General features: G+C 41.7%; 1 protein-coding gene across 4 annotated transcripts in view; it reads right to left on the bottom strand.

The window, feature by feature from the left end:
- Nucleotides 1-15155, bottom strand: part of elmo1 (engulfment and cell motility 1 (ced-12 homolog, C. elegans)) — a 530141-nt gene that overhangs the window by 284847 nt on the left and 230139 nt on the right. For all 4 annotated transcript variants that reach the window (XM_039737602.1, XM_039737605.1, XM_039737604.1 and 1 more), the window contains one exon: nt 8383-8511. In XM_039737602.1, coding sequence (XP_039593536.1) covers nt 8383-8511 — 129 coding nt within the window. The remainder of the gene's footprint in view (nt 1-8382; nt 8512-15155) is intronic.

Below are 15155 nucleotides of genomic sequence, written 5' to 3'. Positions count from 1 at the left end.
CAAACAGAACTTTGCACGATACCTTTGTGAGCGCTGCATGCCCTGCTGTTCCGTTGAAGGACACACGTGCGGCAGATTGACTGGCAGGACGACGCCCAACCTCTTGCTGCATCCAAACGGTGCCATCTTTCGTCTTTACGCCTGGTGCAGCTGTGTTGTTCTTATGTGTGAGTTGACGTTTCTTGCGAGGACAGCCTCTGTTCACTTCCTCCAATGTAGGACCAGCATCCTCATCTGAGCTCACCTCTGTTATAGCACGTTTTTATTTGAAAACAGCAGTGTCAGATCGGGGGGAGAGCAAAATAAAAATGTTAACCTTTATAAGTACCATAAATTTACACCGGCTGTTACAGACTCAAATCAAATGTATGTTTTTATTGTATAATAGTAACAATAAGAGCAGCTCACTATTCAAAACAGTAATTCTTGGAAGCGGCCAGACTCGAACCTGCGATCTCTTGATTATGAGTCAGCAGTTCTTACCGCTGCACCACCCAAGCGGTCGTGTCAGTGTCGTACCCTAACCTGATTTCTTTTTCTTTGGTTATATTTTTGAATAAAAGTGGACTTGTTTCGTTATACGTGTACCTTTAGTAAAAGTGTTTGATATTTGGACTTCAGTCTTCATACATTATACACTTTACGTCAAAATATTGTCATTAGTACTATACCATGAAAAAAGTTTCTGTTTTAGGTATGTGTTCAGCATTTGTTGCCTCACATTTCCTGTCATCCTACACTTACATAGTTCTTTGTAGACACGGAACACACATGAAATGCATGTATTCCAAATAATAATATGTTAATAAAATCCCCAAAAAAAAAAACAAAAAAAAAAGATATATTATTTACCCTGTACAACTCCAGGCATCTCATACCCACATAAACAAGACCTGAGCTGGGAGAACTTTTTGTCCAATTTGAGGTGCGGCGGTGGGGGGATGGAATAGCAGGCTGCTTGTGCTGATCGACACATTTACAAAACAAAAGACGCTAATGGCGTGAAGGAATTTAATTTGGCCTGGGATTTTTCATAGGTTTCAGGGATTCTAGTGTTAATGATCTACATACAACCAAAAACAGTGTGTGTATATATATATATATATATATATACTAGCAAAATACCGTGTTTCTGAGCGAGAAGTAGTGTGTTAAAGAAGTAATGAAAAAGAAAAGGAAACATTTTGAAAATAACGTAACATGATTTTCAATGTAATTGCTTTGTCACTGTTGTGAGTGATGAGTGTTGCTGTCATATATATGTATATATATATATATATATATTGTGAACGCTGGCCCCAGCACAGACAGACGGACAACATATTTTGCACCCACACACCATTTATTTACACTATTTACAAGTCCAATGTCACGTGCACTCACAACCCCAGTGCCTCTCGCACCGATTCCCCCAAGTCCAGGGCCCACAGTCTCTGTGCCTTTGCTCTGGCCGCCTCCTGTCCTCTCTCCAGCTCCGTCCTTCTACCTCCCGACTTCCACCAATGACTGGAGGGAGGTGGCCCCTTTTATGGGAACCCGGATGAGCTCCAGCTGCTTCCCGGCACTTAGTCTTAGCCACACCCCTGTGTGGCGGAAGTGCCGCTGCGCACCCGGAAGCCGTCCGTGTATCCTATGTCGTCTTCCCCCCGGCACTTCCTGGTGCGGCGGAAGTGCCGGGCTCCCGGGATAAATAGGCACTGGGGCGCCACCTGGCGGTGGCCAGGGTCCCTACAGGGCTGGGCTTCCAAGCCCCCTACCCGAGGCCTCCTGCATAACCAGGACGGACGCCCCCTCTCGGTCTGGAGGAGACACACGCCCTCCTCTGGTCCTCCAAGGCGTCCCGGCCGGGCTCCATCCCCGGCCAAAGACCACACGGGGTAAACCGACATCGGGGCGCCGCCTGGCGGTGACCACGGGTCCCTACAGGGCTGGGCTTCCAAGCCCTGTACCCGTGGTCCCCAATATAACCAGGATGGATGCCCCCTCGCGGTCTGGAGGAGGCACAAGCCCTCCTCTCCTCCTCCTGGGCGTCCCGGCCGGGGACCACAATATATATATATATCCATACATATCATATATACATATACACATATATATATATATATATATATATATATATATATATATATATATATATATATATATATATAGCAAAATACCCACGCTCTTGGAGAAGTAGTGTGTTAAAGAAGCAATGAAAAAGAAAAGGAAACATTTTAAAAATAACGTAACATGATTGTCAATGTAATTGTTTTGTCACTGTTGTGAGTGATGAGTGTTGTTGTCATATATATATGTATATTTACACACACACACACACACACACACACACACATACATACATACACACACACACATATATATACACACAAATACATATATATATACATACACACACATATATAAACATATATATACATATACATACATATCTACATATATACACACACAGCTATTTCGTATCAGTGCAATACGCTGCTTGTTAAAATGGATAACTCCCACTCTTACGTGCAAGTCTGCGTGGATATTATTAACTATCGTATTTGTTCAAGTTCTATTTAAATTTTAAATAGAAGGAATTTTTATTTAGTCGACAGAAATATCTTTGGTAGGAATGGTAAAAACAGACAGGAATATTATTCCTGAATAAATCAACTCAAACCTTAAACAACTTATAATATTTTGCTCTCCATAAAAATATATCCTGTCAAAATTATACAAATTCAAATATGAACATGCTGCATAACAAAACCTGGAAATATAAATAAAATGTGTTCCTTTCAGCAATAACAAATCAAATCATTCAGTTGTCTTTGCTCTTATGTCATTTTAGAGCTGGACGCCTGGCATCTTTTTTTGGCAACAAGTTCGTTTCTGTTTGGTGTGAGGTTCTGTATTGTGGAGATTCTCAGGATGGATTGCAGGTGCTCATCAGTGAGGCGACTCCTGTGTGCTGTTTTGTTAGTCTTTATCACTGAGAAGAGCTTCTCACACAGATACTGTATGTGCCACCAAACATGCACAAGGTTCGAGCCGCATGTAGACGGACCTTTTTTGTTCTTCAAAGTCACCAAAGCGCCGTGCAAACTCAGTGCGCTCAGTTTATCAGCAAAGTGCGTATTTGGGAACACCGTAGTGACGACTTGGTTTAACATTACTTGGCAACAGGGAAAGTGGGGCAAATTGCACTGCTGCATTTGTGTCTCCCATAAAAGCAGCTTCACTTGAAATCACTTTGTGATTGTGCACGGTAAAAACGTCCGCTGAAGTGTCAGATTCTTATTTAATTATTCTGCTTTCTGTATCTTCTGCATTGCATTCAGGTTACCCTGATGTTTTGTCTCATAGTGCCGTCTTAGATTAAATTCTGTAATTACAGCCACATTAGCTCTACAAATGAGACACACGGGTTCAGTAAACATATACTCAGCCTCCCATCGGTTTTTAAAGGCTCTATTTTCAGAATCAACTTTTCTCTCCAGCATCGTGTGAGCTAGCTTCGCAATAACTTGCAGCATCATAAGCTAGACTTGATTAACGCGGTAAGTGTTCGGCAAGGCAGCTGAAGCGCTGCATTATGGGATCTGTAGTTTATTGTGTTACCAGCGCTTCATATACCTGGGCCATTAATAACAATAATACAGTATATAAAATGATCTCGGGCGGATATAATTACACCGGGCGGATGTGGCCCGTGGCCCTTGAGTTTGACAAATATGGACTAAATAGAACTTGAAAAGATATATTTTTGAAATGTGATCGCGCAATTCAGATAGAGTTGACGCACTACAGCCTGCATCCTCCTCGCTCTTACTTTTTACCGTTCATCTAATGAATACACTGAGTATGGCTTTACCAAAACAATCATTGATGGCGAATAAAGTATCCATTATTCGAGTATGTAGATCGGGATATATATACATATATATATACCCGTGTATCGCAGCGGAGAAGTAGTGTGTTAAAAAGCTAGAAAAAGAAAAGGGAACGTAACATGACTGTCAATATACAGTATTTGTTTTGTGAGTGTTACGGAGTGCTGCCGTCATCAAGGATTTGATTATCATTATTTCTTTCAATCAGGTTCGTATTTGTAGGATGTGTTGAGTTCAAGTTACATTCCGTGTTTGTCAATCGTTGTAAAGATGACAGGTTTCATTTATCGATTCGTTTCTTACTGCATCAATAAACAGCTCATCTTCTTCTTTATCTGAGAAATGACACACTGCATGCACAGGTTTTTTTTTACACTGTCTTCCTTTAGCGGGACATTGACTTTTTCCAATGTGTGCTTTGTTTTGGATTTATGAATATGCTTGTATGTATCAGACGCTTCATATTTTTGCTGCCTTTTCAATTGTGTAATTCGGTTTTGTTCAGCTCTTTGGAACTGTTGCTTTTTATCTGTGCACTGCGTCAGTTCACGTGAGCCGCTCGGTGTACATGCATCGAAGGTTCCCAGCTGTGCTGGTGCCATCTCGTGCTATGTCCGTGGCTGTATTTTATGTTACCTTAGTCCTGGCACTTAAAACTTTCTCTCGCAGTTTCGCTGAGTTTGTGTCAAACACCACCCTGACCATCTCATCTTCCTCTCCATAAACACAGTCCTTCACCCGTGAATATTTAGTGGGAGTTTGCTATTGGATTGCCGCTGACGGACGGCCTTATATGGGCAGGCACTAAATTACAAACGCCAGCGGCAGCCTGTCTATGAACTTAATTTAAAGTGTAGGTTTACATCGCGTGCTTTGTTTCAGTAGCAGAACTCATGAACATGGTTGTATATGTCACTCGCCGCTTCTTATTGTTTCGCTGCCTTCTCAATTATATAATGCATGTTTTCTTCAGCGCTTTTTGGAGGTCTTCCTGGTTTTCTATGTACTGCGTGATTACGTGGGCGTGATGATGTCACACGAAACTCCGCCCCCACGGCGTTCAAGCTCATCTCCATTACAGTAAATGGAGAAAAACAGCTTCCAGTTATGACCATTACGCGTAGAATTTCGATATAAAACCTGCCCAACTTTTGTAAGGAATGAACCTGCCAGATTTCAGCCTTCCACCCACACGGGAAGTTGGAGAATTAGTGATGAGTGAGTGAGTGAGTGAGTGAGGGCTTTGCCTTTTATTAGTATATATATATATATATATATATATATATATATATATCATCTTGATAGCATCTATATTTGAAATCTCTTAAAATTAATTTCCATAATTAAAAAAATAAGTAGGATGAATTTAGTGAAAAGGCTTTTTATATTATGTGACATAGAATGACACATTTATGCCTAATAGGATATCATTTTACCTTCAGTCAAATAAAGAAAACAGGAAATAAATCTAAAGCAATAAAATATAGTTGAGTACTTTCAGTATATGTAACCTATATGATCCTAACTGTCTGAAGGTTTAAACAAAGCAAGTGCATCTTTTCAGCACCAAACATATCAGGCTACACATTCTGAAGAAACTTTAATTGCTTTATCATTTTTACTGAATATTTTGTGTGCACCTCAAGCTTGTGCTTACCTTTCAACATGCTTTTTACTTCCAGTTTTCTGTTATACATGAATATATAAAACACTTTTGATTCTGTACATGTTGTTATGGCTTATTAGATATATCTGCCTATAAATTACCAAAATACTATACTCAATGCATTCATTTCAAAGAATAATTTTTCAATTTTTAACCCTTAACACTAGAATTACCAGAGCCTATGAAAAAACTTGTATATTCAGCCCACCTTAAATCGTTTGCACCTCTTCATCAGCGTCTTTTGTCCTGTAAATGTGCCGATAAAGACAAGCTGCAAGCAACCTACTATTCCATCCCCCCTCCCCGACTTAGAACGTGCACAAACTTCTCCCAGCTGATGCCTTGATTAGATTATCTGGGAGTGAAGTCCTGGAGTTTTAGAGTGGAAATAATAGATTGTTATTTGGAACACATGCATTTCATGTGTGTTCCATTTCTACAATAATCTGTGTAAACATATTTTTAAAACAGAAACTTTTTTTCATATTTTAGTAGTAAATGACAAAATGTAGGCATAAACTATATAATGTATGAAGCCAAATACCATATATACCTATGTCACTGTTGTTTTTTTTTGACATCATAGACCATAAGGCGCATACTACTTCAGCGTGAGCAGGAACACTCAATAAAACTGAATAAAAAAAAAAATCAAGTGACGGTGAGATGCGAAGAAGGCAGATTCACCAGCGTTTGTGTGTCAGCTTTTATCCCTCCAGATGAGAGAATGTCCAGTTCCATTACTTCAAAACACCACTCACAACTACAGTTACTCCCAGTTTCAAATAAAAACTATCAGCGTCAGATCCCTGGGTTGGGGGGTGGTAGTATGTATCGTGATCGTGACTGAGAGAATAAAAGTGAAAAAAAACAGTAACTTTTACAAGTCCTATAAATGAACACCGTCTGTTACAGACGCAAACCAAGTGTATGTGTGTACTGTATAATATTAACAATAAGAGCAGCTCACTACTGAAAATGGCAAATATTGGAGGCAGTCAGGATAGAACCAGGGACTCTTGATTACAAGTCTGCAAATCTTACCACTATGCCACGGAAGCTGTTGTCTTTTCCTTGAACCTTTTGTGAAAGTGTTAATTTGATCGCTGGACTTCAGGCTTCATACATTATATAGTTTATACCTATATTATGTCATTTACTACTAAAATATGAAAAACGTTTCTGTTTTAAAAATGTGTTTACACAGATTATTGTAGAAACGGAACACACATGAAATGCATGTGTTCCAAATAACAATCTATTATTTCCACTCTAAAACTACAGGACTTCACTCCCAGATAATCAATCAAGGCATGAGCTGGGAGAAGTTCGTGCACATTCTAAATCGGTGGGTGAATGGAATAGTAGGCTGCTTGCTGCCTGTCTTTATCAACACATTTACAGGACAAAAGAGGCTGGTGGAGAGGTATGAACAGATTTAAGGTGGGCCAGATCTGCAAGATTTTTCGTAGGCTCTGATAATTCTAGTGTTAAACCGCCAGAACCGACTATAGTCGGTTCCCAATGCAATTTGCCTGCACGCCAGAGCCGAGTATATTCAGAAAAGTACATTCGTTGAACACCACAACCGACTACATTCGGTTTCCAGTGCAATTTGCCAGCACGCTGGAGCCAAGTATATTCAGCAATGTATATTCAATGAATGCTGCAACCAGCTATAGTCGTCTCTCAGTACAATTTGCCAGCACGCCACAGTTGAGTATATTCGGTGACATACATTCATTGAACCCTGCAACCGGCTATAGTTGGTTCACAGAGCAATCTGCCAGCACGTCGGAGCTGATCAGTCAGTGCTGTATGGCTGCTGAACGACCACTGCTGGCCCTGACAGAACTGCAGCACCACTGTCTCTGGAATTCAGCCGCTGCACTAGACGAGCCTGCAAGCATCCTCATTTACCTCTATGTGCCTGCGTGCAGCCTGTTCAAGCGCAGTTGGCTCAGTAATTTACTGAATTTCATCCATGGCATCAGTTGCACCTTGTACATATTGTTCCAGTGGTTTTTCGAATAGTTTTTACAGTTCATTAGCAGTGTGTAAAATGATCAGTGTTGCAGTAACTGCAATGCTCTTTGGATGAAAAAAATACATGTTCCATTAAAATTTCACATTTTCTTTGTGAATTGTGACATTAACTTAAAAAGTGCAGCAAAAAAGTATTTGGCGTCCAGGGATGCAATAACCCCCAAGTATATGGTGGTTTAAGGGTTAAAATGAATCTAATGATATTATAAAAATGATTCATGTTATGTTTTAATGAAGCATATATTACTAGTTAAAATGAAAATAAATGATTAGACTGAGTTTTTGTTATTGTGTTTTGATCATAAAATAAAATAAAAATAAATAAACCCGCAAACAAAAAAACAAATAAATAAAATACAATAATCCTGCAATTCTGTACTTTCGTCATCCTTGCAAAGAAAATGTGTAACTAATGGATATTTGTCTAATTAAGTCAGTACCTTTTATCTATTAGGAAAAGAATTCATAAGAGAGGGACTAAAGGAAGCATTTGTGATAAATGCCTTAAAAAGCATCCTGACAATCTCATGATCATAAGGCTAAGAAAAGAAAGTGCACCATATATTTTTATAGTGACCCTGTGAGAACTCTGCATTAACAGGCAGATATGAAGAATATCAGCTATAACACAAATGATAAAAAGATGTTTACATCTTACACCAGGTAATAACACTTGAATTTTAATTTGTTCCTTGAGTAACAAACACAAAGTGAGCTGAAAACAAAAGATAAAGTGTGACAGTAACTTCAAACAGAATTAAAATTAAATTAGATAAACATTTAATATATACTCACAATGAATCCAAGTTTTTTGTAGTCCCTAGTATACATAGATTTTCTCTTCTCTATGCTACCACTGTTGTTAGGTTCACATTCTACATCAAAGGCAATTCTTCGAAGTTCAAAAATGATGTCTCTTTGGGCCTGTAAAATGAAACAAAATGAAATACTGATAAAATTCATTATTAATAAAAATGAATGTAAAGGATCAACTTGCTCACAGTAATTGAGAATCAGTGTTTTAATCAAAAAGACAGAAGAACATAAAGCTACTTGTAACAAAAAAAAAAGTGTTTGGAAATAATAGTTACTGCAAACGATGATTACATTTATCCCAGGACTCAAAGCTTGCCTCAGCTGATCCAAAAAAATAAACAACTTCATAAAGGTTTTGCTAAGGTTACAATTTTACTTCAGCCCAAACTTGTTCTGTTATAAAAACACAAATATACCATATATATAGGATAAATTTGAGATAAAGTGCCAAACTCTATCTTGAATTCTAATACGTTAATTACATTATTTTTTCACAGAGATAAACATAACATATCTGAAGACCAAATGAATAACAGAAACATAAAATTGTCTTCAAAAGAAATGATTAGAAAACCTTCAAACCCTCTCTACCCTCGTTAACATATCAAACAGCCAAATTAATACTAATCTGTAATAAAACATATAGATCATAGACATAACACAGTTCTGCAAATATAACAAAAACCTACAGTGTGTATTTTGTGTTACAAAAATGACCAATTGTGAAATATAATAGTTTAATAAGTTCCTATTTCCAAATTTAAAATTGGGATGTGCCTTAAATTTGCATTATTTCATTGTCACCCTTAAAAAGTCCTGAAATACTGCTTTTTGGGGAAATGACTATACAGTGTAAACCCAAACGCAAACAATATAAGAAAAAAATGCTCACAATCTGACATTCTGAAGCTAAACAAGCATAGGAAGTTTAGCTTGCACAGACTTGCAACATGAACATGATATGTGAAAGAAAGAAAAAATGGTCTTGAATATAATAAGGTATTAAGAACTCATTTTTAAAATGTTGTTTATCAGATATAGAAGATAGATCTCAAGATGAAATTCTCTAGGACAATAGTGAAACAAATGATGAAGCTGCATTAACTTCAGAATATAACAGGGAGACAGAAGAAACATCCAAGGAGCTTTTAGAATAAACAAATAGGAAACTATGCATCTCCTGTGTATTTTACACTGGTGCTTCCTTTTAATTACTGGTATACTTTATTTTAAATGTTTTATTAAAATTTGTTCTCTCACAATTTGTTCTCTCTTTTTTATTTGTAAATCTTGCATATATGTTACTTTTTCCCCCTGAAAATTACCCTTTTTCCCAATTTCTCAGATTATAAATTATAAAAAAACAGGTGTTATAGCATTTATCATTACTGTTCTTGTATATTACAGTATATGTAACATAACTTTCAGGTTAGAAGAGAAACTTGTGAAATTGGCGCCTTCAACAATATATACGGTATAAATGAATATAGTTACTGTACTAATTTCATTGCTCCCTAAAAATGTTTTTTTTTTCATTTAGCAGTGTGAAGTTTCTGCAGATAAAGTGTTTGTATATGGTTTCTGTTTAAAAATCTTTAAGAACTGACAGGTCAGCTATTTTGTGTTAATTCATGAGAAAAAGAAGGTACCCAATTGATACTGCTTTCAAATGGAAATAAATCTGTGAATATATTTCACTTCCTATAGTTGATGTAGTGGAAAAACAATTTTTCAGGTGCCTGTGGTTCAGATGAATTGCTTTCAGAAGATTTTTAATGTCTATTGTTAGACAATACAACACCCCCTGAGAATATGTACAACAAAATCACACCGGGGTATACAATTAAAAACAATCTTCTCTGTGAATATTTACTTAAAACATGCATTATACCATTATTTTCTGTCATTTGTGAAGCTAATTACACTGAAACTGTGCAATTTAAAAAAAAATCATTAGAACTTTAATTATAATATGTGTGTTGAAAATCCTAAAATAATCCATTTGTAGAACTTTTTTGCATGTACAGCATCTGGATGCACTGAAGCATTGAAGAGTGCTTCCAGATATTAAAAAATGTAAAATCTCACTTTTAATACCAATCATATATAATGCAAGGGGTGAATATACACGTTGCTCACTAACAAAGATCACTTCAGTGCACACCCAGGTCACATCAATACATTTACTTCCACCAGGATAAACAACAGGTCTTTGAACTGCAGTCTGAAACTAGACCTGACAGAGGAATCTTACAAAAAGAAACATTGGGAGAGCATGTAAACTGCACCGAGAAGGCACTCAAGTCTGAAAATGAAGTAGGAAACGAGAGATGCAAATCTACTGCATCATCACATTGCCCATACTCTCATAATTTCAAAATTGCTACTCAGTTAAAGGTCAGGAGCATCTAATAACTGTTGTGTAACCATGCTATTCAAAACAAATCAAAATTCACTGAGTTTTGCTGAGTGAATAACATAACAGCCATAGAACAGAAAAAATAAAATGATACAAGACAAACCACAAAAGTGTTTTCAGTTACATTTTCATATAGCAATGACTCATTGAATAAGAATTGTTTCACTTAAACAAACGAACATTATGCACTAAAAACAAAAAAATATATAAATATAAAACATATACACTACAATATAAAATTAGACAAATAAATACACTAAAGAGTGCTACTGTTTGCTTTTTGGTGGTTTTACCGATTTATGTTTTTCTATTAACTATTTCTATTAACTGCTAGCTTTATGGACACTATACTGCCGTTTACAGTGCATGGCTACTAGGAATTACAAACTACTATACCACCTTATCGTGGTGGAGGGGTTTGCGTGTCCCAATGATCCTAGGAGCTATGTTGTCCGGGGCTTTATGCCCCTGGTAGGGCCACCCAAGGCAAACTGGTCCTAGGTGAGGGATGAGACAAAGAGCGGTTCAACAAACCTCCAATGATGAGCAAAACCTTTGGACGACGTTTTCCCTTGCCCGGACGCGGGTCACCGGGCCCCCCTCTGGAGCCAGGCCTGGAGGTGGGGCTCGATGGCGCCTGGTGGCCGGGCCTGCACCCATGGGGCTCGGCCGGGCACAGCCCGAAGAGGTAACGTGGGTCCTCCTCCCCATGGGCTCACCACCTATGGGAGGGGCCAAGGAGGTTGGGTGCAGTGTGAGTTGGGTGGTGGCGGGGGGACCTTGGCAGTCTGATCCTCGGCTACAGAAACTGGCTCTTGGGACGTGGAATGTCACCTCTCTGAAGGGGAAGGAGCCTGAGCTAGTGCGCGAGGTCGAGAGGTTCCGGCTAGATATAGTCGGACTCACCTCGACGCACAGCTTGGACTCTGGAACCAATCTCCTTGAGAGGGCTGGACTCTCTACCACTCTGGAGTTGCCCCGTGAGAGGCCGAGCAGGTGTGGGCATACTTATTGCCCCCACTGGAGCCTGTGCATTGGGGTTTACCCCGTGGACGAGAGGGTGGCCCCCCTCCCTTCGGGGGGGAAGGGTCCTGACTGTTGTTTGTGCGTATGCGCCGAACAGCAGTTTGGAGTATCCACCCTTTTGGAGTCTCTGAGGGTTGCTAGAGGGCATACCTTCTGGGATTCCCTCGCTTTGCTGGGAGACTTCAATGCTCACGGGCAATGACAGTGAGACCTGGAAGGGCGTGATTGGGAGGAATGGCCCCGATCTGAACCCGAGCGGTGTTTTGTTATTGGACTTCTGTGCTCGCCATGGATTGTCCATAACGAACACCATGTTCAAGCATAAGGGTGTTCATATGTGCACTTGGCACCAGGACACCCTAGGCCTCAGGTCGATGATCGACTTTGTGGTCGTGTCGCCGGACTTGCGCCATATGTCTTGGACGCTGGGGTGAAGAGAGGGGCGGAGCTGTCAACTGATCACCACCTGGTGGTGAGTTGGCTTCGATGGTGGGGGAAGATGCCGGTCAGACCTGGTAGGCCCAAACGTGTTGTGAGGGTCTGCTGGGAACGGCTGGCAGAGTCCCCTGTCAGAAGTAGCTTCAACTCCCACCTCCGCAGAACTTCAACCACGCCCCGAGGGAGGTGGGGACATTGAGTCCAATGGGCCATGTTCCGTGCCTCTATTGTTGAGGCGGCTGACCGGAGCTGTGGCCGCAAGGTGGTCGGTGCCTGTCGTGGCGGCAATCCCCAACCCGCTGGTGGACACCGCGTGAGGGATGCCGTCAAGCTGAAGAAGGAGTCCTATAGGACTTTTTGTCCTGTGGGTCTCTGGAGGCAGCTGATAGGTACCGCAGGCCAAGCGAACGCTGCTTCGTTGTTGCTGAGGCAAAACTCGGGCATGGGAGGAGTTTGGAGAGGCCATGGAGAACGACTTTGGACGGCTTCGAGGAGATTCTGGTCCACCGTCCGCGCCTCAGGAGGGGAAGCAGTGCAGTGTCAACACCGTATATGGTGGGATGGTGCGCTGCTGACCTCACTGACGCTGTGGGTCGGTGGGAGGAGTACTTCAAGACCTCCTCAATCCCACTAACATGCCTTCCACGAGGAAGCAGAGCCTGGGGACTCTGAGGTGGGCTCTCCCATCTCTGGGACTGAAGTCACCGAGGTGGTCAAAAACTCCTTGGTGGCAGGGCCCCGGGTGGATGAGATACCGAGTTCCTTAAGGCTCTGGATGTTGTAGGACTGTCTTGGTTGACACGCCTCTGCAACATCGCATGGACATCGGGACAGTGCCTCTGGATTGGCAGACCGGGGTGGTGGTCCCCTCTTTAAAAGGGGACCGGAGGGTGTGTTCCAACTATAGAGGGATCACACTCCTCAGCCTCCCTGGAAAAGTCTATTCGGGGTTCTGGAGAGGAGGGTCCGTCGGATAGTCAACCTCGGATTCAGGAGGAACAGTGTGGTTTTCGTCCCTGGTCGCGGAACAGTGGACCAGCTCTTCACCCTTAGCAGAGTCCTGGAGGGTGCATGGGAGTTTGCCCGACCGGTCTACATGTGTTTTGTGGACTTGGAAAAGGCATTCGACCGTGTCCCTCGGGAATCCTGTGGGGGGTGCTCCGGGAGTATGGGGTACCGGACCCCTGATAAGAGCTGTTCGGTCTCTGTACAACCGTGTCAGAGCTTGGTCCGCATTGCCGGCAGTAAGTCGAGCCCGTTTCCAGTGAGAGTTGGACTCCGCCAGGGCTGCCCTTTGTCACCATTCTGTTCATAACTTTTATGGACAGAATTTCTAGGCGCAGCCAGGGTGTTGAAGGGGTCCGGTTTGGTGGACTCAGGATTGGGTCACTGCTTTTGCAGATGATGTTGTCCTGTTTGCTTCATCAGGCCGTGATCTTCAGCTCTCTGGATCGGTTCGCAGCTGAGTGTGAAGCGGCTGGGATGAGAATCAGCACCTCCAAATCCGAGAGCATGGTCCTCAGCCGGAAAAGGGTGGAGTGCACTCTCAGGGTTGGAGGAGAGATCCTGCACCAAGTGGAGGAGTTCAAGTATCTCGGGGTCTTGTTCACGAGTGAGGGGAGAATGGAGCGTGAGATCGACAGGCGGATCGGTGCGGCATCCGCAGTGATGCGGCTCTGCATCGGTCTGTGTGGTGAAAAGGAGCTGAGCCGTAAGGCAAAGCTCTCAATTTACCAGTCGATCTACGCTCCTACCCTCACCTATGGTCATGAGCTATGGGTAGTGACCGAAAGAACGAGATCGCGAATACAAGCGGCTGAAATGAGTTTCCTCCGCAGGGTGTCTGGGCTTTCCCTTAAAGATAGGGTGAGGAGCTCAGTCATCCGGGAGGGACTCAGAGTAGAGCCGCTGCTCCTCCGCATCGAGAGGAGTCAGATGAGGTGGCTCGGGCATCTGATCAGGATGCCTCCTGGGCGCCTCCCTGGTGAGGTGTTCCGGCACGCCCAACCGGGAGGAGGCCCCGGGGAAGACCCAGGACACGCTGGAGGGACTATGTCTCCCAGCTGGCCTGGGAACGCCTTGGGATTCTCCCGGAAGAGCTGGAAGAAGTGGCCGGGGAGAGGGAAGTCTGGGCCTCTCTGCTTAAGCTGCTACCCCCGCGACCCGACCTCGGATAAGCGGAAGAGGATGGATGGATATACCAACATGACATAAATAAACTAAAAAACACTTCATTTGTCAGTTTACAATTTTCTTACACTGAGTGAAGATGCACTAAGGTAATTTTTAGGTTCATACCAGCACAAAGTCAAAACATTACTAAACAGACATAGCTCTAGAAGCTATGCAAAGATGAACAAACAACATCCCTAAACTGCATGTCCAGCTCTGACTGATTCTTCTTCTTCTTTCGGCTGCTCCCATTAGGGGTCGCCAGAGCAGATCAGTCATAAACAGAGAATACTACATGGGAACATTATCCTTTACTTCCTCAGTTTAAAATTCTCAAAATGATAAGTTCAACCAATCAGAAAGAAAGGTTGTGGAGATCTGGACTAAACTACCAATTTACATGGTTCAAACAGAAACCTTTTGGGTATTTCAGAAATATAAGGAGGGAGCATATAAAACTTTTGATTGACGAAAAGGTTTCCTCTCACTTGTCTCTTTCTCTTTTCGGTATCTTGATGTGGAACTTGGTGTCACTGTTCTACTGTCAAGCTATTCTTATCTCAGATACTGGGAGCCTTGGAATCAAAAGACAGAAGATTCTGTCATCAAACTGGACAGCCCAGTGGGACACTATTCAAGATTCAAGGTTCTTTATTTGTCACATACATAGTTATACAGGACATGCAGTGAAATGCAT

This window comes from Polypterus senegalus, chromosome 15 (assembly GCF_016835505.1).
Source record: "Polypterus senegalus isolate Bchr_013 chromosome 15, ASM1683550v1, whole genome shotgun sequence".
Taxonomy (NCBI): Eukaryota; Metazoa; Chordata; class Cladistia; order Polypteriformes; family Polypteridae; genus Polypterus; species Polypterus senegalus.
This window is presented reverse-complemented; position numbering and strand designations above follow the sequence as displayed.